At 41.0% G+C, this 25,801-nt stretch overlaps 1 protein-coding gene across 2 annotated transcripts in view; it reads left to right on the forward strand.

The window, feature by feature from the left end:
- LOC119854753 (microsomal triglyceride transfer protein) overlaps window positions 1-25,110 on the forward strand; it is a 38,030-nt gene extending 12,920 nt beyond the window's left edge. Inside the window, exons 6-18 of one of the 2 annotated variants that reach the window (XM_038399798.2) lie at window positions 195-334; window positions 1,901-2,051; window positions 5,573-5,730; window positions 6,461-6,629; window positions 8,001-8,108; window positions 9,277-9,489; window positions 10,637-10,848; window positions 11,963-12,060; window positions 12,159-12,280; window positions 12,779-13,006; window positions 20,162-20,286; window positions 22,196-22,366; window positions 23,427-25,110. In XM_038399798.2, coding sequence (XP_038255726.1) covers window positions 195-334; window positions 1,901-2,051; window positions 5,573-5,730; window positions 6,461-6,629; window positions 8,001-8,108; window positions 9,277-9,489; window positions 10,637-10,848; window positions 11,963-12,060; window positions 12,159-12,280; window positions 12,779-13,006; window positions 20,162-20,286; window positions 22,196-22,366; window positions 23,427-23,595 — 2,064 coding nt within the window. In that variant the 3' untranslated portion in view covers window positions 23,596-25,110. Of the gene's footprint in view, window positions 1-194; window positions 335-1,900; window positions 2,052-5,572; window positions 5,731-6,460; window positions 6,630-8,000; window positions 8,109-9,276; window positions 9,490-10,636; window positions 10,849-11,962; window positions 12,061-12,158; window positions 12,281-12,778; window positions 13,007-20,161; window positions 20,287-21,850; window positions 22,176-22,195; window positions 22,367-23,426 lie in introns of those variants that run through there. The other variant, XM_043512961.1, reaches the window with a different exon arrangement.
- Window positions 25,111-25,801: the final 691 nt, after the last annotated feature.

The raw sequence follows: 25,801 nt of genomic DNA on the forward strand, positions 1-25,801 counted from the left end.
AGGAGCTCATGTCAGAAATGAAATGAGAACTCTGGAGATCTTGGCTCCCAGTCCTGGTCTTAGATCTCTTTCCTACATCGGTGGGACGGGCCCAGTCCCACATTCCTCAACAGGTCCTTAGTTCAATTAGAGTTTTGCCTTGGGTTTGGACTGTAGGATATGGCCTTATTTTCTTGTTTGTTATTATTTTTCAGCTTTTAGATGTCAGTACAAAAGTCACATCTGCTACAATTTATGTCCTAGAAGACAGCTTTATTAAATCTGTGAGAGCAGAAGAGAATCATGTTTTGTCTCTGAATTTCCGGCAAACAACAAATGCCAAAATAGTTTCCAAGTAAGGTGGCTAATTTGATTTAACTGTTAAATCCAACTAATAATGGCTGGGTAGAAATAATTAATTATATGTATTTTAGATGTTTACTTAACCTTATAATTAAAAATAGAAAACCATTGACTAGTGTATATATTTAGTGTATGTAACTATACTTTGCAGTCACTTCTGTCATCATTCTCTCTCCGTCACTATTTCCTATTGTTTGTTATACACACTTGTGGTGTCTTGTCTTAAATTAGGGCTCATGTCTGCAAACACGTGTATTTTATTCATGCATGCAGTGCCATTGACTGCAATGAGACTGCTTGTGTGAGTAAAGTGTCTGCATGATCATGGCCTAAGACCATAAACTCTTCAGAAAGGATTTCTGTCCAACCTATATGTTTGTGGAGTACCTAGTTCAATGGGGTGCAAATGTACTATCATGCCGCAAATAATAAATAATGAAATAATAATAGTTGGAGCTGGTCAGACCATTTTGAAAAATTCAGAGTGTCCATGAATTTTTTTTTTTTAAAGAGTGCTGATTTTTTTGGCTAATGATATTTTTTCAGTTTTTGATCACATTCTTAATGGAGGTATTAAGCCATAACAACATTCTATTTTGGAGTCATTCCATTTCTGCATCCTCTCATTTCTTTAGTAGAATTTTTAACAGACATTGACCCAAGCTGCAAGATGCAGCTCCACATCTAGACTTCCAGCATCTGAAAGTTCAGAGGTGTTTGGATCATGGCCTGTTATACAGATCGGGATGAACTGCAAAATTTGGAACAATGTCTGAGTCCAGACACCCAAATCCCCACCAGAGTTTGGAGGCATTCATATTCAGTGAATTGGTTCAGGAACATTTTTAGGGTTTGTCTACTAAGACTTAGTGTGCAGCAAACCAAGGTGCGAATGTACAGCTCACTAGCCTGCTGCACACAAAGTCACCATGTGGACCCTGCTGCTGCACACTGAAAGATCCACAGTGAGCATTGACATACTGCTGTTTGGGTGGCAGGGTCCATGTGGACAGTTAGTGCACAACCAGCTAGTGCACGGTAGATTTGCATCGCAGCTTGCAGTGCACTAAGTCTCCATATAGACAAGCCCTTAGCATTATGGTATAAGCATAACATGGTTTCAAGAAAGCAGGGCATTTGCCATTTCAGTAGTCAGAAGTTTCTTATACAGAAGCACATGAAATATTTCAGAGTAAAGACCCTGCTTTAAATTATCTGGCAGTAAGCTATTTTTACACCTACAAGTTCTGGAAGGCTGTTTCCCATATGTTATGGAGCTGAATCCCAGAAAATAGCCTAATATTTGGACACCTTATTAATTAGACAGATCAATTTCCTCCATTTTCTTACAGCAACACCTGCACTAGTGTTAAATCCTCCTGATAGCTTAAAATGGAAAAAAGATTTAGAGTGGTTTCCTATAACTTCCCAAATGAGAAATTCATTGATTCTATGATTCACATTAATGGGATAATATATTTCTTTCTCTACATGATTCATTTATTTCTTCAAAACACATTCCGATTTAACAGTGTTTTTTCAATGTGTGGCTGTGCAGGCAGAAATTGGAACTGAAGTCAACAGAAGCTGGCCCTGGCGTGATTGCTGGGAAGCAGGTTGCCAGCGTTATCAAGACTTTGGACCCTAATTATATAGCAGTTCCACTAGTGGCAGAGCCAGTCAAGACTGAATGCAAAAACTGTCCCTCAGTAAGTAAACACACTGTTAGAGACTTAAATTCAAGGAGGTGAGTAGAACCACCTTGAAAGAAATTTCTATCCAACAAATATGCCAAAGAAAGATGTGTAATATATCATTATAAATGCCACAGGAATTCCCCCCAACTTCTGAACATTATGGTAGTGCTGTAGTGAGTCAACATCCAAGCATGAGTTGAGTTTTGCACTTAAAGTGGAATTAAACCCTTTTGTTTTCTATGAATAATATCATGTATCTCCCTCTAAACTTACAGCACATATTCTTAACAATAGTTAATGAAGTTTCTGAGAACTTACAAGTAAATTCTTAAATTTATTAATTAGAATCACTTTAAAATAAAATGGGCCTTTTTATATATATTTTTTTGAAAGTCTAACCTTTCTTCCCACTCCCTCGAGCAAAACAATCTTGCTTTTTGAGATATGACTTACACACTAGCAAAATCTAAGATAAAAGCTACTTTAAAAAAGTGTATTGATATTGTCAACAAATATTTTAACTGATATTATGAAAACTGATTTTTTTTCAGTGAACTGATACCCTAGAATTTAGAAGTTATGATTCTAAAAACTTTTTGATGTGAAAGGTATGGCTCCAATTCAGCAAGATACTGAAGTATGTGCATCATTTTAAGCACTTTTATTGGTCTATTCATGCAGTTAAAATACCTTTCTGTCCGGCAGCCTGTGTAAATTATTTGGCAGTAAAAACATGCTGTAATGTTGTGTTTTTTCCTAGAGTGTGTATAGCTGCACAGAAGTTAAAAAAAACATAAGTTGGGGAAATCTGAAACAGAAGGGATATCGCATGAGTAGTAAAGAAGTTCTGAAGGGGTGGGTACATCAATGGGAGGCAAACAGCTGAGAAAGAGAGGTGCCCTCCTTCCCCATGGGGTTCTGCTTATGAATGTTTACACTGAACAGTTTCTCACTTCTTATTGTGAGAGCTGAGGTCAAATTGTCTGGATCTCAGTTTGTCATAATAGTTGTTCAGATAATTTCCAGGCCAAATTAAAAATTATTGGGTATCTTTACAGAGCACTGCATGAGGAATGAGGCATGACATTCTCACAATAAACCTAGGGGAATGCTGACAATGGAGTCCTGCTTTCCTGCTGTATTCTACTGTAACTGCTATACAAAGACTGGGTCTATAAATAGAACACTACATCCAGAACAGCACATCATAATATTTAGTACTTCCATGTCATAATATACATTAATACCATACATTAGTGTGCCACACACCTTTACATTGTCAAAGGCCTTCACAAACATTACCTAGCTCACTTAGGTGTGGTTAGGATTAGTAACCATTATCTCCATTTTACAAGTAGGAAACCTAGATACAGAGAAAGGAAGGCCAACATTTTTAAACTTGGAAGCTTAAAGTTAAGCATGTAAATCCATATTTAGGCACCTCACATAAGTCGCTTGATTTTCAGAAGTGCTGAGCAATCATTGTTCTTATATAAATGGGTGCTCAACATTTCTGGGAATCAAACCATTTATTAAGATGGCTACTTTAGTCACGCACATTTGAAAATTTTGGCTTAAGGAACTTTCCTCAGACTAAAGAATAAATCAGCGTCAGAGTTGAAATTTGAAGCTGCTTCTCATGTAGTTTAACTATTAACTTGTCAACACATAAAAATAGTAACTGCATTATAATTTTTCTTTACCCATTTTACATGATTTCTAACTGCAACAGGTGAAGCATTTCCTGGCAATTAATGACCAGATGAATTCGAGACCCCAAGTTCTTGGGGCCTAGCCTCCTCAAACTGGTCAGCTGCCGGAAGATGCAAAAGAATCATTATAGCTGGATGAATGTTAAAAGATGATTTAGAGTAATCTAGTGTAATGCAAAAGACATTGACTGTCTAGAGCACACCAACCAAAGTGTGTCACTCACCACAAAAATCCATTTATCTGTGATGTATATCTATTCATTTTCAGCTTACAATGGCAATATTGACCTTAATGCTGGGCATCAGTGACCAGCTGAGATTAACAGCCCCAGGCCATCTGTGCCCCAGGCCATCAATTCCTCCCAGATGGTCATTAATCCCCAGGAAATATCCAGTGCCTCTGTCATTGTTGCCTAATTACTGTCTGTTACAGTTCATGGAAATTACACTCTCTACCACTGAAATGATATTTCTGTTTGCAGGCAGGTTCAAGTGCTCTAGTTTAATACAAACCCTATGAAGATAGAATATTTTAGCAAAGATTGAACTGGTATTGATGTGATTTCCCGCTTTGGAGAACTGCAATAAACACTGCTGCAAAGAACAGATGAGTTTTCACCAAGGAATGTCCTAGATAATACTAGATAACAGAAGTGGAGGCAGGTGATAGAACAGAGAAAAGGTCAAAATACCTGTACAGATTTCTTACAAAGGGTGTCCGAAAGAAAGTAACCCTCTCAACCTCTAGATTTCTTAATGTGGAACATGGGCTTCTAAAATACAGCAATGGGAAGTCTGGAAATGTATAAAATTGATGCAGAGAGCTTAGCTGGATTGAAAAAAGGGATTGGATATTTATGTCACTAACAGGAACATCCAGAGGTACAATAGTAAGGATTTAAAAAAAAGAGAGAGAGAGGATGACAACAATTGGATGGGATATAAATCCTCACAATTCAAGACACAAACTAATCTCTAACCACAGAAGGAAGGAAGAAACTTTTCTTTTGGACATATTATCCCACAATTGCTACTGCAGGGTTTCATGCCCCTCCTGCTCAAGTATCTTGTACTTCCCACCTTTGTGCACAGGACACTTGACTAGAGGAACCATTGGTCTGATTTAGTATGGCAATTCTTGTGTACCTGTAGTGCTGGTGCATCACTTTTGACTGACTCTTTATCTTGGCCTAAATTTCACCCCCTTTCCCTTCCACAACTGTTGTGCAGCATGCTGTGTCCCACTTGATTGCTATCCACCACAGCAGAGGTAGATGTATTTCAGTGGTATAGTTTGTGGAGCACTTTAAAGATACTTTGGGATGAACTGCTATATACATGTAAAATATTAATGATTCAACAACTGAAAGCATGCAAAAGTATCCTGTTTCCAATACTCTGCTAACTACCATTTTATAGAGGAGCCACAAATTGCTACCCCTCTTCACCATACACAACTGTAGAAGACAGAAAAGGGAAAGTCTTACGGGGGCATATGCAAAGGCTTCTTAAAAAAGTGCCACCTTCTAAAAATAATTTCATTGTGGCATTTCACATTTCTTTCTATAGTGAAGTTTCAGGAAAACTAGAGCCAAATCATATGAACACTATATTTACAGAGGCTGCTGAGACCCGGAAAAGTTTTAAGGAACACATGGTACCATAGCAGAGGCATATTAAGTGATATCTATCTAAGGAATCTCCAGTTTATGAGATTTCAACTAGTATAAACTATACTCAACATATCTATCATGGGACTGATTTCTGAGAATTGAGACCAGTGCGCAAGATTTGACATCAATTTGTTTAATTATTTTGCAGATTTCTGAGCACTGGCAGGCTATCAGGAAACAATTGGAACCTGAAAACCTTTCCAAAGCTGAAGCAACAAGAAGTTTTTTGTCCTTTATTCAGAACCTCAGGGAAGCTACAAAAGAGGAGATACTTCAAATTCTTAGAAGTGAAAGAAATGCAGTACTGTAAGTCACCAAGAGCAACCTTTTATGGTCTAATAAAGGGTTTACAAAACAGAAAAAATGTGGGGTGGGTACACAGGAGGGAGTAATTCATACACATACATGTGTAGTCATATTAGGGATATGCTAGACCTGTAATAGTTAACACTTTTCTGTCTACACGGAAGGGGAAGTTTTTGTATGGTAGTGTTTGCTTCTGAAATAACATGTTCTTGCAGTTTATTATTCAGCCCCTAGATGCCTCTGGCAACTGTATAGCATCCCAGACTGTGTGGTCTCTGGTAAACAACAGAATCAAAGCTGGAACTCAAGCTGAGTGGAAACCCCTTCACCTGCAGTTATAGCTCTTTTCTTTTTGCAGACACACTTTTCCTTTTTCAGATTTAAACTTGTGGATTTTAAAACACTCGGAACACTTCTAAGTCATACTCACTTTTGTCATACTCTTCCTCTGTATTGACATAAAACAAAATATAATCTACGTGTATGGATACCCCTTGCTGTCCTTCAACTATCTTGCTCTGGAAGATTTCAGGAGCACTGGTTTTGCTAAAAATGTAAATGCTGAAAGCAGTAGCAGCCAAAAAGAGTAATAAATTTTACCTGTGATTTACTTGCCATGATAAGACCTGTCAATAGCCCAACCTCTTCATTTCTGTAAATAGCAGTGTCTTTTCAATACATTGCCTAACACACTTCAATAACGTGTTAATTTCCACTCCTCCCTTTACAGTCCTCAGCTGGTGGATGCTGTAACCTCTGCTCAGACCCCAGCCTCACTGGAGGCCATGCTGGAGTTCCTGGACTTTAAGAATGGAAGCAGCTCTGTTCTGCAGGAGCGGTTCCTATACGCCTGTGGATTTGCTTCCCACCCCAATGAGTTGCTACTGAAATCTTTAATTGTAAGCCAAAATGGCAGAAAAAACACAAGCTAATTTATTACTCAAAGAGCCTAAGCCATGCTGAGAGGGGAGGGAAGGGGCGTTGTCCAAGCACCTCACAACTTTGAGGTGTGCACATTCTGCTGCAGGTTATGGCTCATACAGTACCCACAATGCATAGGATTTCAGATGCAGAACCTATATCTACTTTGTAAAATGTCACCTCTGCTTACACCATAGAAAACCTATTACATAACAGTATGCAGATACATCCCCAGTTCTCCTAGAGTGGGGTGGGCAAACTTTTTGGCCCGAGGGCCACATCTGGGTATAGAAATTATATGGCGGGCCATGAATGCTCATGAAATTGGGGTTGGGGTGCGCGAGGGGGTGAGGGCTCTGGCTGGGGGTGCGGGCTCTGGGGTGGGGCCAGAAATGAGGCATTCAGGGTGCAGGAGGGGAGTCTGAGGTAGGGCAGTGAGGGTGGAGTGTGGGGAGTGCGGGCTCTGGAGTGGGGCTGGGGATAAGGGGTTTGGGGTGTAAGAAGGTGCTCCAGCCTGGGACTGAGGGGTTTGGAGGGTGGGAGGGGGATCAGGGCTGGGGCACAGGGTTGGAGTGTTGGGGGGTGGCTCAGGGTTGCAGGCTGAGGGCAGCACTTACCTCAAGTGGCCCCAGAAGCAGTGGCATGTCCCCCATCCGGCTCCTACATGGAGGTGCAGCCAAACAGCTCTGTTGCATGCTGCCCAGTCCACAGGTGCCACCCCTAAAGCTCCCATTGGCTGTGGTTCCCGGCCAATGGGAGCTGTGGGGGTGGCACTTGGGGTGGGGGCAGTGTGCAAAGCAGAGCCTGCACCTGCCCCTTTGCATAGGAGCAGGAGGAGGGACATGCTGCTGCTTCCAACAGCTGCATAGAGTGGCCCTCAACCCTGCTCCCAGGCTGGAGCGGGGAAAGCCCCAGACCTCGCTCCCCACCAGGAACTCAAGGGACGGATTAAAACAGCTGGCAGGCCATAGTTTGCCCACCCCAGTCCTAGAGACTACCAGATCAAGCAACATTTTACACATTGTTCTTGTTAGTATACCAATTCAGAGATGAAATATATAAGAGCTAAGTATTTCTATTATCTGTTGATATCAGGCTTTAAACATCAGCTTCATAAGGAACTGCTGGGCCAGATATTCTGAATGAAACTTAAAAGGAAAAAAACTACATTTGGTTATTACACCCGACAGCAGAGCAGTACTCTGCTGAGTACAAGTGCGATCCTGTGAGGCAGTGAGCACCCTCCTCTCCTAGGGAAGTCAACAGGAGTGAAGGGCTCTCAGCACATTGCAGGATTTGTACCATTTTATTTAGATGTGAAGGCTAACAGTGTTCCCTTTCAATACCAGAATAGATTCCAGGGCCAGATTGGAAATAGTGAAATCAGAGAAACTGTTACCATCATCGTTGGTGCACTCATCAAAAAGCTGTGTGACAAAGGAGGCTGCAAACTTCCAGTAAGTATTTGCTGTTTTTATACTGGCCAAATTCTGACATTGGATGCACATGCACAACCCCTGCTGAAAGTATTGGGAGACTCATTAGGGTGACCAGAGAGCAAGTGTGAAAAATTGGGATGGGGGTTGGAGCCTATATAAGACAAAGCCCCAAATATCGGGACTGTTCCTATAAAATCGGGACACCTGGTCACCCTTAAACTCATGCAATCATCCCTCAGAATTTGCCCTCAGGTTTTAAACATAGCTTACAGACACCTACCTTTAATGTGATGGACAGACTTCCTTTAGAACAGGTTTTATTTTGTGCCCTGGGGGTCAGATTCTGGTCTCAGTTACATCTGTTGGGAATGCAGATAACTCTAACAACTCCTGATTTACACTAGGGTAACTAACATCAGACCTCTCTCTAATCCCAAATGCCTGTATGTTCCGAGCCTGGCAGTAGACATGGTGCTTTTGTCTGGTTTTGCAGAAGTTTTTGGTATCCCCTGAAAACTTTGTGCAGTCAGGGTCTACCTAAAACATGGAAACAACTTAGATTACAAATTCACTTGAGCAGGAATATTGGTCCAAGTGCTGGACTGTATCTAATCTGTGCTCAGGGAGCTCCTAGGACTGATTCTATGCCATTCTATGGGTCGTGACAAGAAGTATAGCACCCTGAGGGAAAAGGAACCCTCAACTGGCCAGATCTGCTGGATGTATGACTCCTTTGCACTGCTGAAGAGCATCCAGCCAGCACCCAAGGATTTACACCTTTTATTTTTCTGTTAAGTGCCATGCATTCCTATACCACTGTGTGAATAGGCAAGAAAGAACATTTCCCGTGTCATTTTTTTCTGTCACAATTATTTAAATTGTGTCTGTTGGCCTCAGCAGTGGAGTCTGTAAGTTCCTTGAACCAACACGTGCATGCTGAGTGAGTGGCATGTTTAGGGCTCATGCATCGGGGCATGCCTGTAGATTCAAAGAAGTTTTCAGTATGCAGCTGAAAAGTCGTAACTTTGCTAAATGTGACCAACTATGTTTTCAACCAGACAAAAGTTTCAGGACCCAGTACTGCGGCTCCTACTCACATGGGCATTGACCACGCTTAGCACCTTGCAGGAAGTGCTTAGCACCTCGGAGGATCAAGTCTTAAATGTGGCATCTATTTTCTTTTCAGGCTGTTGTGCGAGCTAAGAAGCTGCTCCTAGGAGGATTAGACAGGGCAAAGAAAGAGGATGATGTGAAGATGTACCTGCTGGCAATGAAGAACGCCCTTCTGCCTGAAGCAATTCCACTGCTGCTAAAATATGCTGAGTCAGGAGAAGGGCCCATCAGTAACATTGCTGCCACTGCTCTGCAGAGATATGGCATCTCTTTCATCACCAGTGAGGTGAGAAGATTTACTGCAAGGAAAAAGTACAAGAGAGGACATTTAAAATCAAATGTAAATTAAGTGGAGCCCATTCTTCATGTCTCACCCCATTTCAATTTACACTAGATATTTTTTCTTTCAATAAATGGTCTTTTATACCCTCTCATGGTGTAGCCAGAAAACTGTTCATGGGAGTTCTACACCTCTCTCTCTTCCCATTGAGCAGTAACTAGAATTAATCTGTGGCTCTAGAGTCACATGCAATAATTATGGTACAGCATGTGGAGATCCTGGCTCTGATCTGAACTCCATTCACAGACGTGCTCACTTTGCTGTGTGGCACACAAGAGACGTTAGAGGGAATGCTGAACATGTGAATCAGAGTAAACAGGATCCTTCCTTGCCCCCCAAGTAGCTAAGGAAAATGGATGGCAAGGAGGAGAGAGAGGTATCTCTGTCTTCCTTCCCAGCAGCCAGGAAAGGGATAGGTTAAGAGGAATACTGAGAGATTATGGCAAATGGAACTACAGAAGATTACCCCAGAGCGAGATCCAGACATCATTGCATTGCACTGTGTACTTCTGTTGCTGTTCTGCACCAACCACTGCTGACCTTGCGTTGCCATGATGCAATTTCACAACGCAACCATCTCAGTCCATCAGCAGGCCATGACTGCTTCGCTCTCTCTCACTCCATTAGTTAGGAAGTAGCTCTGCAGCCCTTCATGGTAAGATGCCTCAATAGCAGACAATCCTTAGCTTGTGGGAAATGTATGATTATTTTTAAGAAACCTCTTCTCTTAACCATTTACAGAAATCTCCTTAGCCATTGTCAGCATTGTATTAATTCTCCTCCACTATGTTCTGGCCAACAATCTTGCTGTCAGTGCTAATGTGTAAGGCTGCGTATGAGCTATTGTTGAGAACATAATGGTTGTGCCATTTCCTTGCACAATCACTGTACTACTAGTGTTTAATGTGTAAAGTGACACAGGGAGCATAAAAAGCACTATATTAAAACATACTTGAATATATTAGCTATGGACCTAGGCAGCATTCAGGCTATGTGTTTGCATCTCTGACTTCATAAATTAGTATGATTCCAAGCTGTACATTTTCTATGGATACCTGTGATTTATTAGGTGAATATTCTGTTTTCTGATTAGGTGAAGGAAACCATGAACAGAATTTATCACCAGAATCATAAAATTTATGAAAAGACCCTCAGAACCACTGCAGCTGCCATCATATTCAGCAGTAACCCATCCTACATGGAAGTGAAAAACCTCTTGCTTTCTATTGGAGAACTGCCATTGGAAATGAACAAGTACATGCTCTCATTAGTCCAAGATATACTTCATTTTGAAATGCCTGCAAGGTACATTATGTTTAATATACGTGTATATATATATATACACACACACACACACAAATGTACAGGCATACACAGATATAAACCAACAGTTTTTTACTCATTGCTCTCCATACTAATGTGACATGGGATAAAAACAAAGGGTATTCAGTTAATAGCTAAATAACGTGTAGTTTTAAAGAGATCATAAGTGGGCACATGCTCATCTTTCTATTTTTGGCTACTGTCATTTTAAAATAAATCCATATATTCCAGTGGCAGACACTGAATGCCTGACAGGAGATTTTCAAAGGCACAAATGGTGCCTAGCTCCCTGCTGATTTTTGATGAGTTAGGTGCTTTCCTGCCAATTGTGCCTTTGAAAATCTGCCCACCTGGTCTTCATTCTTGATGTTCGATGGAGCTTATGTTTTGTGTTTCCAGAAAGTGAAGCTCTTTGAAAAGTTGCAGCATTAAAAGAAAATCATTGAAATATTTTTCATTCTAGACTGTTAGTTTTCAAATAAAACCATTTTAATTGGTAACCTTCTTACAACCAAACCCAGATCTGTGGCCAAGACCTTATAAAAGTATCTCAACAATTAAGCCAGGTATTTAACAAAAAATCTTCCAGTCGTAATCTTTTACATTTCTGTTATTGAATATCAATTTATATAGACAGATTAAAAATCTTACATTCAAAAGAACATTGAAGGTGCAAAGTGAAGCACCAAAAAGTCAGATACCACCTGTTCTGTGGATAGGAACTTTACTCCCCAGGGGTTTGTCCATCTAGGACCTTAAAATTCTTTCAAGAAAGAAAGGAAATAAACAACATTGGGTGGAATTTTCAAAAGTGCCTAAGCGATTCAATGGGACTTGTGCTCCTAAATCTCTTAGGCAGTTTCTGAAATACCATTTCTTATCCCTTATCTATTTATCTTCAGGTTTTAGGAACTGATGATCCAAAGCCCAGTGAAGTCAATTAAAAGACTCCCGTTGACTTCAGTAGGCTTTGAGTCAGGCATAGAGTAGTTTGTGCAAAGCTAAATCTTCTCTTTCCCAATAGACTGACAGTCTTAATGTTCTCATGGAAGACAGTGTAGTAGCAAATTATTTCTGTTTTTTTTAAATAATGCAGCAAAATGATTCGTAAAGTTCTGAAGGACATGGTTGTTCATAACTATGATCGTTTCTCCAAGACTGGGTCTTCTTCTGCCTATTCTGGCTATGTGACACGTATGTAACCAGAAAAATAGCTTTTTAAGCCTGTTTATATTGCCGGTCACTTGACTTAGTTGCAATTTAGTTAATATTTGGTGTCTTTGTCTATTAAGGTAGTCCTGATGCATCATCCACATACAGCCTTGACATCCTCTACTCAGGCTCTGGGATTTTAAGAAGTAGTAACATGAACATCTTTCTTTTCAATAAAAATGCTCAACTTCATGCCAGCCAGGTAACTGCCATGCACTATGTAAACACTGAGCTAGCATATGGGCCTGTTCCTGCAGCCTTTAAACTAATGCATCTCCCATTGAAAACCATGGGGGTTTGTGCATTTAAGGACTATTGGGTCAGGTAGAGAATATGCCAATAACAGAAAAAAACTGCTGACAATGAGGCAAATGTATTATACAAAAGAAAGGCAATTCCTTATATAACAGATCCAAAGTTTTACTTCTAGGGAAAGACTATATAGTCTACCTGCTAGGCGCAAATTCCACCCACATCTAATTAATGGCAATAGCTGCTATGAGACTACTTTACTGTCTGTTTCTCCTACTGCTTTGAAACACTGTTATATTTTGATCAGATGCTTTTTTCACCGAAAGTAAAATTTTAAAAAAATTAAGTTAACTTTAAATTTCAACTCTTGTGTACTACAAATCTTGTAACGTTTAAAATTCCAGATTGGGTGCTTTGTCATGGATAGTGTCTCACTTTTGCCTTTTAGGTTGTGATTGAAGCTCAAGGCCTAGAAGCCATAATAGCTGCATCTGCTGATGAAGGCGAGGAAAACCTGGAGTCCTTTGCTGGCATGTCAGCAATCTTGTTTGATGTTCAACTCAGGCCTGTTACCTTTTTCCAGGGGTATGGAGATTTAATGTCTAAAATGTTCTCGGCAACTGGAGATCCTATGAATGTGGTGAAAGGACTTATCCTTCTGACAGATTACTCACAGGTACTAATATCTCATTCTAAACTTTTTCTGTCTCTCGGGCGGACACACACACACACACACACACACACACACACACTCTCTTAGTCCTGCTCCTCCAGACACATTAAATTAATCTGACTGTTTGCTCCACTTATTTGATACTGAAAAGTCTATAGGACTTTGCTTACTTTTCAATCAAAAGGGAAATAATATATTGCATTAAATCAGAAGACAGGAAACAGCCTGGATAGAAGAAAAAGAGTTAAGATAAAGGCTGCAAATACATATCACTCTAAAAAACCACTTTACTACTATAAAAAACAAACCAGTTCCCTGCGCAAAAACCCTGCAGTTTCCCAACATATACTCTCTAGCCAGTTATTTTGTAATGTACAGTTCCTATTATAGTGGTGGGGTCACCAACAGCCATCTGTTTTTATAGCTCAGAAGTTGTCCAGTGATCTGAGACCCATCTTGTTCATCTTGTCAAATGCTCAGCTAAGTTACCCAGGCTTGCATGCACCATGTGATCTTCCTTAACTGTTCACTTTACAAGCTTAGTGCTAGCATTGTTCAGAATTTACTGTGAATGCACAGAGTGCAATTTTCAAAGGCTCATAAGTCGGTGACATCAAAATGATCTGTCATCGAAAGTCTAAAAGGCTCTTCTCAGTAAACATTCTTCCCTCAACCAAATTGGCACCAGCGATGCTAAAAAAAAAAAAAAGTTACAAGGTTTTTTCTTTGTGTGTGATGGGGCGAGTGTTTTTCACTGTCCTTGTACAAGCCACTGAGTTATATTTGGTCAAACTTTCCCAAACAACTCCTCTTCAAGTGGAAATCACCAAAGGTGAATGGTTCAGACATTATAACCATCTGAAAACAGGGATTTAAAGTTGAAGCTATTATACAACTTTAGATGTAGTTGTCACTCCTGTGCTGACGATAGCACTGCAGATAATCTTTGCATCTTTAACCAACACTATATGCACTAAACCTAGCTTCAGATGTCGAACAACCATGCATCTGAGTAGCACAAATCTATACACTTAACCTAGAGCGAAGAGGCAGCACGTGGACTGTTTTTTATGTTCTGCTCAAACACAGATATGTGGAACTGGGAGATCTACTGGTAGAACTCAACCTATAGAAGAACTGTAGGCTCCAATTTTATCCCAAAGCAGTATTGTATTGGATTACTGGGCAAGCATGGTACAAACAGCTCCCAGTGCAAAAGTTCAGAGAGGCTCCAGCCGTGGAGCTTCTCACTTCATAGAATCTCATTTATCTCCCTTACTTTTTGGTGGAGGAGAATGTCAAACTGTTCAAAGACAGTCTGACTAACATTGTACCCTTAACAGTACCAACCAGAAATGATCCTGAGCACCAAGTCTTCTCAGGAGAGGATTGGCATTTTCATTTGAAATCAAGCACAGCCACTTTTAAATGGTTCTGTCAGCTAAGAGTTTCACATCCAGTGCACAAACTGTGAAATAAAGTTCACTGAGAAAACTGGTTGGGTTCTAACAAGATTACATGCCAGAGGTCCAGCTAACAGAGAGCGTGTCAGTGACTTATTTTACAAACCTGGCAGGTGGGAAACATGATCAGACCTTTATGTTCTCAAGCTCAGATCACATAAGGGCGGTGTTTCCAGAACTAAATCTTTCCAACTGCTGTGCATGCACAAAGCTCCCTAAATATTCTGGCAGAATCACTTGGCTAGGCACCCTGAGAACTCTGCCAGCCAGTGGATTCTGGACTCCTTAACTTCAGACAACCTAGTAAGAGTGCAGAGCACACCAGTGTTGGAACTGCATGCCATCCCTCACAACAGCAGGGCATATCATTTTAGGTCAGTCACTGAAATTCAGGAAGCCTTGGCAATGGAAGCTCTGTAACAGCACAGTGAGCAGATGGGATCACTCTCTGCTTTCTCTTCTGTGTCACTGACAGCACAGTTGCTGCAAGCAAGCTAGGTTCCAGGTAGCAGATGCCTCAATTGATCCTTCCTAGCCAGGAAATCACTGGTTCCTTTTAAGCCCCATCCACACAGGATCCTCAACTGGTTTACAACACTGTTCAAAAAAAAAAAAAAAAAGAAAGCTTCAGGCTAAACTTTTTTTTTGCCTCAGTACAGCTGGTCAGTGTGTATGGCACTGACTGAGATTAGTTTTAACAATCATGTTTAAGATTAGAAACAGCCTTAACATTGGTTTGCTACTTCCATATAAGCGTTATACTATACTGCGTTATAAACATTTTCACCTGAAGTGCCTTTGAACTGTGCTTAGAACTAGAACTCTATCAGGAAACAATGTAAACAGAAGTGTAGATGGAGCCTTAATTGAATGGTAAGAATGGCATTTAAGAATCTAGATCTGAGAGAGGAAAAGAGTCACTCCCTGCACTTGTGCTGATGCCATTTCACCAATAGCCATGATTCACGTAGCTTCTTACCCATAGTTTTTGCTTCCCTGGTTTTTGTTTCCTTGGCCAGCATGGAGAGTGGCACACAACTGTATGGCTTTATAAAAGAGTTTAAAAAACCATCCTGGCCAATAGTATGGCTTTATAAAAGAGTTTATAACATTATTCATCCTTCTCTACAGTGCCCAGTTACCTGCTAGCCCCACCCACAGTGAGTCATGGTTTGGGGCAATATTGTTTCAGCACAGACAGGAACAAATGTGTAACAGTAAAGGATGTAGATAGCACAGTTGCTATCCTATTTATAGGAGGATGACTTGAAAGCTGAAAGGAGGAATTTAAAACTGGCCAATTAAACTTTTGAAAATTAATTTCAGAATATTCTATTTTACAGGGACTCTTGAAACAGTATATTCTGGGGGTTTTTTTAAAGTCCTTCAGAACTGTTATAAAGGGCTTTCTGCTCTTTTGTTCATCTTTATATGGATCACTTCAAGTAGTAATTGCTCCTCTGCTAACTGACTAAACAGGTGAAAAGTGAAACTGACTATACACAAAGTGTTGTCAAATATACAACATAAAAATACCTGGAAAAATAGTTTTCTTTCACTAGCTCCTTTCAGCTGTAGTAGTCATTACTATAGTCAACAGCATTCTCAGACAGATGTGAATTCTAAGTTGATGATGTCCCTTTACACTACTGCTCCTGCCCACTACCCATGATGCAGTGTTTTTGTGAGAGAGGATATTCCAAAAATCCACAAACAAATATCCCCAGGGTGCACTATGCATCTATTACCACCTTTCCCAACTTGGTTCAAAGGTTAAGAGTGACAGTGTGGCAAATCATAGTCCCCTTCATAAAAGAAACGCCTCTCATAGAATTATTTTTGAGCCCCCAAAGACACCTGCATTAATGCTCCTGGATGTAGGAACAATATTTCTTCTTGGTATCGCACCTGCCAGAAGAGCAGAGAAACTAAATATTTTATGAGGTCCAAGCAGCCATTTGAAAACCAGACCCCCCAAAATAAGTGCCTTTTTCAGCCCTGCTGTTTGTGTTCCATTCCAGGAGTGTAGTACGTAGTGGGGCTTTATTGAAATGTGGTCTATTTCAGCATTTTGAATCAGTGCCAAGACATTGATCCCAGTTTTTCATATCATGTCTTCTGTTACAAAGGACGCTGTTAAGCTTTAAATAGAAAGGCAAAGGAAAGGAGCGCCTCTAAAAGGCCAACTCCATTGACTTTAATCGGATTTGCACATGTTTAACTGAGGATAGAATTCAGCCCTGGAGCAAGTAATGGATGATCAGGTCAACTTTGTCTTCAAGTCTCATAAAAACATTAAACAAAGAGACATGGGTGTTCATAATATATTCTTTGAATTTTAATGGCAAGTTTTAACTTAACTATTGCAGCCTCTGATGTCCTAAATAATCATATCCACAGTAACTGTTAAATTTAATAATTCAGTCTTTGCAAATTGATTCCTCATTCAAATACTTAAGTGCAATTTGACATGCATCTCAAAAAATCTGCTGCCCTGTTTGTGCACAAATGACTTTCAGAATGCATGCTATTACACGCTCACATACATTCAGTTATAGTCCAATCTGGTTCTAATTTTTAAAAGAGAGGCATGGAATGTCTCCAGATCCAAATAAGCCAGGCATTTTTAATTAGCTACCATGGGTGAAATCTGGGACCATTAAAATCAATGGCAAAATTCCCTTTCATTTCAGGGGGGCCAGGATTTCACACGACTTTAACTAGATAACAAGAAAACAGGACAACAACATGTGATCCGGCTAGTGAGGGGCATCCTTGTTTATAAGCTACATCCAAGCCCACTGCATTCTTAGATTAAATCTCCAGCCCACTCCAGTTGCAACTGACTGCCAAGTGACAAGCCGATTGAACTCTGCTACACAGAATGATTCAGACCTTAAAAGGTGAAGTAACCAGATACAGTCACCACATTTCTCCAGGCTCCATACACTGTGAGGGGGAGGTTTTAAGACCCTCCCCCCATCAACCTCTTTAAGCACCAGCCCCTGCTGATTGAGTTGGGGAGGGAACCTACAAGCTTGCTCCGCAGGAGACAGCAGGGCTGCTGAGCAGCTAGCAAGGGAAGGACATAGAGAGATCCCTCTGTCCAACCTAGGAATGCAAGGATGGTAGAAGCATCAAGCACTCCTGCATGCTGCAGTAATACAGGGAACAATATAGAAGCAGAGATACTGGCAGAGGGAGGGACCCAGGTGGGGAGGAGGGAGGACAAGTATCCCCATCCCAAAGAGCCCTGGTCACAGGGGAAACGGAGAAAGAGAGCAGCAGATTTCACTAAGAATAGACACCAGCTTGTGTGTACATCCTCCACTGACCAGCCCCTCACACACACACACCACTAGCACTGCTCAGTGTGAGGGAATTCATCTCACTAGGACAACAGGGGTGAAAGATGGGCTGGCCAGCCACAGGCGCCTCTTCCCTCAACAGTGAGGGGAGACAGGCCCTCTGCCTGAATGGAGGGGAATGGGAAGCCAGGTCCCATTGTATTGAAAGTGGCTGCTCCCATTCTCATTTCTCCTGTGACTGTTCTCCGGGCAGAGTGCCCATCTGCCCATGCCCCACACCTGCTATTTTCTTCAGGTGCAAAGGGAACATAGGCTCCTGCCCCCACCATTAGTGCTGGTGTTTTTGGAGGAGGGTGTAGCTTGATCCTGCTTCTTCAAGCCTCAGAAAGAATGGAGGAGGCTATGGTCTTTATACCCAACCCAGTGGATTCTGACTATGTCTACACTGCAATAAAACACCTGCGGCTAGCCTGTGTTAGCTGACTAAAGCTCATGGGGCTTGGGCTGTGGGGCTATAAAATTGCAGTGTAGACATTCGGGCTGCAATTTTATAACTCCACAGCCCGAGCCAACTGATGTGGGCCAGCCACAGGTGAGTTATTGCAGTGTAGACGTTCCTTCAGATGCCTGGCTGCTGCTTTCTGCTGCCACAAGGGAGGCCTAGGCTGCCTGTCAGACATCACTAGCCAGAGAGAGGTGTTCTGAGGGCCATTTTTAAAAATTAAAAATTTTACTGGGCAATCACTATCTTCTCCCAAGTGAGGCTCAGAGTGCTGCTTTAATTCACTAATTCTACATCAGGTAGAAAATCATCCTTTTTAGAGCTCAAAAGACCAGCAAAACCATTTTTTGCTGGAAAATGCAAGTCCCTCAAAATCAGCCTGCTTTGCAAAATCCCTATTGATTTCACCCACATTTTGTTCTGGTGAAAACAAAACCATTTGACAATATCAAAATGTCCCATTTTGACATTTTTCAGAATAAACCTTTTGGGGTTGTTTTTTTTGTGAAATATTTTAATGTATTTTTTTAAAAAGTATAAAACAAAACAAAACATTTTGATGGATCCAACTCCCCCCCCCGCCACCCAAATTTACCTTATTGGAGAATTTTGAAATTTTTGTGTTTCATTCCAATTCAAAATGAAGCCCAAATTTAAAAATCCTTCATGAAATGTAATTATCCTCTGCACAGCTCTAATCATCTTAACTCTACAGAAGGTGAACTGAGGAGAGAGAGATTAAAAATCTTATCCAAAGTCCACTGAAGTCAATTAGAGTCTTTTTATTGATTTCAGTGGGCTCTGGATCAGGCCCTAGGGGACTTGACCAAGGCCACAGAGGGAGTCAGTGTCAGAGCCAGGGTTAGATGTGGGGGTTCCTGTCTCCCTGGTCTGTGCTCAGTGCACTAAGCGGTACCTCTCTCTCCACCAGTGGTGTTCCATGGACCTTAGCTTGATTTACTGATTAGTGCCAGCCACTGACACTGCGAAGTTGGGGGTGGGAGTGGGGGGATTATGGCCTAAATCACCCTTTTTCAAACTGAAATATACTTTTAAAAAAATGAATTAGACTGTCTAGTTTTCAGGTGAGTGGGGCAGTTATATAAGGCAAATCAGATTACCCAGTGGTGTGAACTTTAAAAACTTGGCTGACTCTCAAAATTCAAACTTAATGAGCTGCTGTGAGGCTGAGCGATTATCACTTCCGAAACTGACTCCAGGCAATGCATTTCCAGTCCAGCTGTAAAGGTTTCAAGCAACCATAAGCATGCCCAATGCTGGCAAAAAGTGCACTGACAGCAAAATATCAAAGGCAATTTGTATTTGTGGTAGCCACCTGATTGTTCAGATCAAATCCTTCCACTACGGTTCTGTATCATTCTCGATGGTCCTGCTGGCAACAGTGAGTATTTTATTGCCATTATGGGGCAAGATTCTGCACTGGGTACTCCCAACTGGCAGGGTCCTCCAAGACAAACTAAGAGTGAGAGTAAACCAGAATTCCTCTGTGGTTTTCCTGGGAAGTGCAGGCCTGTGTGGTAGCTCTGTCACACTTTGCAAGAAGGGGGCAGGATGCTCCCTGTTCTGCACCTGACCAGTAATGCTGTATCGTGGGTGGAGGGGGAGGAAGGACACGCTTGGGATCCCAATCTCATCTCCTTTTCATGAGAGCAAGAGGCTATGCTCCACAGTGCAGGGGCAAGAGCAGAGGCTATGCTCCACAGTGAAGTTCTGTCCATCCCCATCCACAAGGATGGAAGAGGATAGAGGGAGCTCCATGTGCTTTCTCCCCACTTGAACAGTCCTCAAAGAAAAAAGAAAACGAGCACTATTTTGATCTGCATTTAGCAAAATGGAGTGTGATCTGTGCTTTTTATGCTTTCAGGTCATTCAGTTACAGTCTGGGCTGAAGGCCAGTGCAGAGTTCCAGGGTGGTCTGGCCATTGACATTTCAGGTGGAATGGAGTTCAGTCTTTGGTACAGAGAATCCAAAACCAGTGTTAAGAACCGGTGAGATACTTACGGTGCACGCTGTAACCTTATACTCTGAAATACGAAAAATGTAAAATGAGCTGGTCTATTTTGAGGCTTTCAATACAGAAGCAACCTTGCATTTTCTTTAAAATTAAGGGACAGTTATATTAAACGCCTTTTAAAATTAGATTCGCATTTCAGGGGGAAAATAATGTGGCAATATGTATGTTGTCTGTTTGAAAATGCCAGTGAAAGAAAAGATATAAAAACAAATCACCTTTAACCTGTTACAGAAAATCGGAATGAATGTTATTGCTTCAAAGGCTACATTCTGCCCTCTTTTAGACTGAGACAGCTCCACCAGTCTCCATGAGATTATATCAGTGGATCTGAGAACTGAACTTGACCCCAGGTCTTCAAAGTGCTATAAATACACTGGGTAAATTTTTCCAAGGCACCTACATGATTTAGGAACCTATGTCCCATTTTCAAAAATGACAGGTACTTAAGCCTCATTGAAAGTCAGTGGGAGTTAGGCCCTTAGGTGCCTAAATTACTTTTGAAAATGTTACCTCCCTAATTAATTAGTTAATTCTCACCTGTGAAATAATTACCATCACTTTAAAGTGAGGAAAAGAGGCAAAGAGATCAAGTAATTTACCCAATATACAGCAAATCAGTGTCAGAATAAGGATTAAAATGCAGGAGTTCCTTGCTTCCAAACTCATGTCTAACCTGATAGATTATGCTGCCTCTTTAGAACTTGAGAGTGGATTTGATATTACTGGATCTGTAGCTTGAAGCAGTACTGCAGAAGTGACTCACTCAATCTTGACCAGAAGTAAGGATGTGGCCTCTCTTGGGAGAATTACATCTTTAGCCCTCTGAATGGAAACTGGAATTATGAGATGCTGGTCTCTAAAGGGGGTAGAAAAGGTGTCTGCCCATGCAAGGTGCCAAGCATCTCCTGTAGGATGCTGAACACCCTCATATTGTGTTGACTTCCATGGGCATTTTGGATGTATGAGAAATGCATGATGAAGCCCAGAAGGGATGGTGTTTGAGAGAAGAGGGAAAATGGGCAAGGTTGTAAATGTTAACTTATGATTTACTGAACAAGATCTAAACACAGCTTGCTTTCGGGTGGTGTTTTACATTCATGAAATTAATAATGACTGTCATCAATAATAGATTTAGGCTCACCTTACTGATTTTACCAGCTTTGAATGGCAAGGATCCCTCTCCTAGATAGTGAGTGAAGCTTACCCATCCATATAGTATGGTTCTTGACTGGAGACCAATAAAGCAATTACAAAATAGATGTCAGCACTCTCAAAGACAACCCCGAAACAGAGACTTCCTAGTGTAAGTGGGTGCATCTCCACTGGTCCCATTTCCACCAGGTCTGAGTTTCACTTCCCGGCAATGATGTTTTGTAAGTTCTTAAAGCCCTGGACAGCTTTGTCAAAAATGCCAGTGAGCAAAGACTTTGGGTCTGATTTGCTATAGACACCTGGTATGGTCATTTGCACCAGAACAAAGTGAGTATAAAATACTACCAAATCAACAGGATAGTATTTTACATCTCTCTTTTTCTCAGGTCGATAACTAAAGGAGGCCCTTTGAGAAATCAACCCTGGACATCACAACAGCCTACATACCATGCTTTTGCAGCAAGCGCTAGTCATAAAGGATGCATGTTCCAAAAAGCGTATAATTCACCCAACATTAATGGTTGTTTTCTTCTCTCTGCGTGTGTGTGTGCGTGCACATGTGCACAATCCCCAGTGGTGTCAACTGAAGTTCTCTAGCTACACTTACATAAGAACAAACTCTAAGAGAATAGTCAGTATTATACTGTCAAGTGTTAGGACTATTTGCAGTTTAACCTCCTGTTTGTTTCTGAGCCCTGTTAATAATAAATTCTAATATCTGAATCTACTAGGGGAGCCATGGTGGTAGCTGGTAACATCTTTGTCGATTCCTTCTTTGTGAAGGCTGGTATGGAAACCAGTTTTGAAATAGAGGCAACACTAAACTTCATCTCCACAGTGCAGTTTTCAGAATATCCATTTTTAGTTTGCATGCAGATGGACAAAATTGAATCTCCATTCAGGTAAGAAATAAAAACACTATCTGAGATTTCTAATTAACCATTTGGGGACTCCAAAACTTTTTTCCCTTCCATGTGTTCTGTGTTCACAAACATGAGGGATTAAAAACAGAGACTAGATTTTAGCATAGTACAAGCAAGTGCAGTGCAAGATCACTCTCACACACAAATGTCTCTGCTAATGCCATTCACCCCAATGTACAACATGCCAGAAATATGGATAAATGTTTAGTAGAGACTTTGACAACCACCACTGCACTTGTTATGATTTCTCATTTTTGTTAGATTTTCCACCCAGCTTTTAGAAGTAAAAACCAAGTGAAATAACCTACTAAATTATCCTAACATGTCATCATTATAGATGGTGAAAAAACCTGAGAGTCAAACAAAGAAGCACCACCAGCAATGTCTATTCTCTGTTCATTAGGCCAATGACGGTGCAAGTGCTTAGCTGTAAAGGACTTGAACCTGCAAGGTTGCCTTTATGACATACTGCTTCCTGATGCTTGTGAAATGAGCCAGAATATTTAGTGCTCAGCTCAATTATAATGCTCTATAATAGATACAGTACTTCAATATGTTTGGAAATATTTTTTGGACTACAGTCAATTTTCCACCTTGAAATTTAAAATAACTATACAATAAAGTAAAAGATGTTTTCCAATGGCCAAGTGGTAGCACTGCATTCCCATGTAAGAGGCCTAGGTTTGCTTTTCGGTCTTGGTCCAGATCTGCTAAGAATTGAGAATGGTCTGGTGACACCATTCTCTGTCCCTGTGAGAAAGGCTTCCATTCAGTGCTTCTTGGCCAGAGGGAAATGTGTACAATGATTGGCCCAATAGATGGGAATTTCCTAAAGCTCTCCCAGGAATCCCATCTCTCTGAAAATATGGTATTAATTGTACTGATAGATATGCATGCTGATTATATATACAAACCACTAGTCCCAATTGAAACCAATCAATCAGGCATGGATGTGGTATGCCCCTACCTAGATTCACATGTGTGGGTGCAGATTTTATATCAGTTTTGCTATACTAGATAACAATGTTGTGCTTTGCAGGCAATATGTGACTAAATATGAAAGCCTGCCATCTGGCAAACTGTACACCTCTCGGAAAGGAAAAGTCAAACTGCTGGCAGGTTCTGAATACCCTCTCCATCAAGAGAACTCCAACATGTGCAGAAAGGTTTTCAGCACTCAGTCGGACTCCTCTGACAGCTGGTTTTGAAATGGGCACCTGTTCTTTCATTTTACTGAATCCATGGCCCCCTGAGTGACTTAGGCGTCCATGTACTGTACTAGCTCAGCCCCTGGTCCTGCACTGTTGAAATCAATGGGAAGTTTGTCATTGAATTCCAACAGGCCCAGGATCAAACTCTTATGTGCAGAGTGTTTACATATTTACGTATATTTAAGACTTTTGTAAAAAGCTAAGAAAAAAACAAAAACAAAACAATTTGGAGGCAACCCATTCACTCCCCCTCAGGAGGTATGATTTGCAATTTTTTTTTTCAATAGCAGAAAGACATTCATATTTTTTTCAAAGTGGGAATACAGAAGCCCATGCTTCTGATTTTCAGTAAGAACAATTATGCTGTAGAAAGAATGATTATTTATAAATACATTTAGAGGCAGCCATTTGTTAAAAAACTAACCAGTTCTCATTTAAATACACAGCAGCAGCATTCTAAGAAGAACCATTAATTCTTGGTTGCTTACGGCTGTCTGTCTGTTTAATCAAAAGCAGGGTGTATTTTTACAATTTTTTTAGAGCCTTAGTCTTATAAGTATTATCTGTTTTTTTTATGGAGTGCTATGGTTAGACATGTTTGATTAAAAATTTAGGATGACATTTTCAAGAGTGCTCCGCATTTGCCTAACTCTTCTCTCACTGACATAAATTGAAAATGCCTATTGACTTCAATGGAAGCAAAGTTAAGCCAATGCTGATCATGTTTGAAGAGCCCACTCTGAAACTTCATGTAACTATGGGGCATCAAAGCACGCACATTTCTAGAGATGAGCACTCACTGTAGCAACAGTGTGAAATATGATTAGTTTTAAAGTCTTGAAAATGAGTTGTGAATGCACCACCTAGCAGGTCCTGTAACGACAGAGAAAATTCTAGTATTCTCCTCTATGGGAGATGACTTATTTAGACTAAAAGAGGAGCCTAAGTTATCATTACTCACACAAGTAGTTCTATTGAAATCAACAGTACTATTCAGGGCAGTAAGGATCATTTGTGTGAGTAAGGGTTTTAGAGGATCAGGACCAACCTTGGCTGGAAAAAACCCTGTATTTATTAATCATTTTGCAGTTATTACAATGTAATAAACAAACAAATATCTCCCATCACTGAACACATTACTTTCCCATTTTTTTTGATCCCTCAAGTGATCCACATTATTTGTAATTCCATGCGACAGGGTGTCTAGTGTAAGTGCTGGGCTCAAATAACCTAGGATAAGTTGCATTTCAGAAAATGAAATCTGGCAGAAAAAGCTTTTGGATTGTCTCACATATGCACACCCCCAACCCCAAAATCCTTATCCTGATATAAAACTGCCAGTCTGTTCAACGCAAACAGCTAATCTGTTTGTTTTAGGACTATAAACTGGAACTTATGGGTTGATTACTGTATTTCCCAAATACACCTTTGATGCAAAAGCACATTTTTTGCCAGAGCCTAAAAATAAAATGGGGCAAAATAAAATAAACAAAAATCCTTCTTTCACTCTTGGTTTTGGTTTGTTATTTTTGTGTTTTGGGTCGTTTTATTCTCTAAGGGGTGGTACTTGGGGGACACTCACCTCTTCAGTTCCTTCTGCTTCTGCTGCTGCATGCAGTACGGCAGGCCCTTTCCTGCTCCTGGCACCCTTTGTAGATTGTCAGCCTTGCTTGGCGGGTCTTCAGTTGCTCAGTCCTCCAGCCAGGTGTCACAATCAAAATGCACCCCTTCCAGGGTAGCAAAGCATCCAACTAGCTACCCTCATGAGGGTCTTCAGCCCTAGCTCTTGGGCTTTCAAATTCAGCCCCTCGCTCGGGCTTCCAAACAAGCCCTGTTCTCTTCTTGGGGTTTATACCACTTTGCCAGTAGTGGAAATCGGGCCTGCCAACTACTCCTGATTCCAATCCAGGGACCTTATAAATAGCAGCCATGTACTGCTCACTTAAATTCCTTATTGCTACTTTCCTGGGACTCTTCCCACCTGCCCCTTTATCTTCACCCCTCGCCTCAGTTAAAGTTCTTAGGTCCTCTCTCCCAGCCTAAGCAAACACAGCCAGAACCAAACTCTGGTTAATTTTCAAGTCTTTTCTCCAAAGAGGAGCACTGTTCCCCACCCCTCTGATCCTGATGGCCCTGCAGCTCCTTTTATCTCAGCCTCTGGGTGTTTCCATGAGCCTTCTCTAGGCAGGCCCAGACGACTCAC

The sequence above is a fragment of the Dermochelys coriacea genome, chromosome 4 (assembly GCF_009764565.3).
Source record: "Dermochelys coriacea isolate rDerCor1 chromosome 4, rDerCor1.pri.v4, whole genome shotgun sequence".
Taxonomy (NCBI): domain Eukaryota; kingdom Metazoa; phylum Chordata; order Testudines; family Dermochelyidae; genus Dermochelys; species Dermochelys coriacea.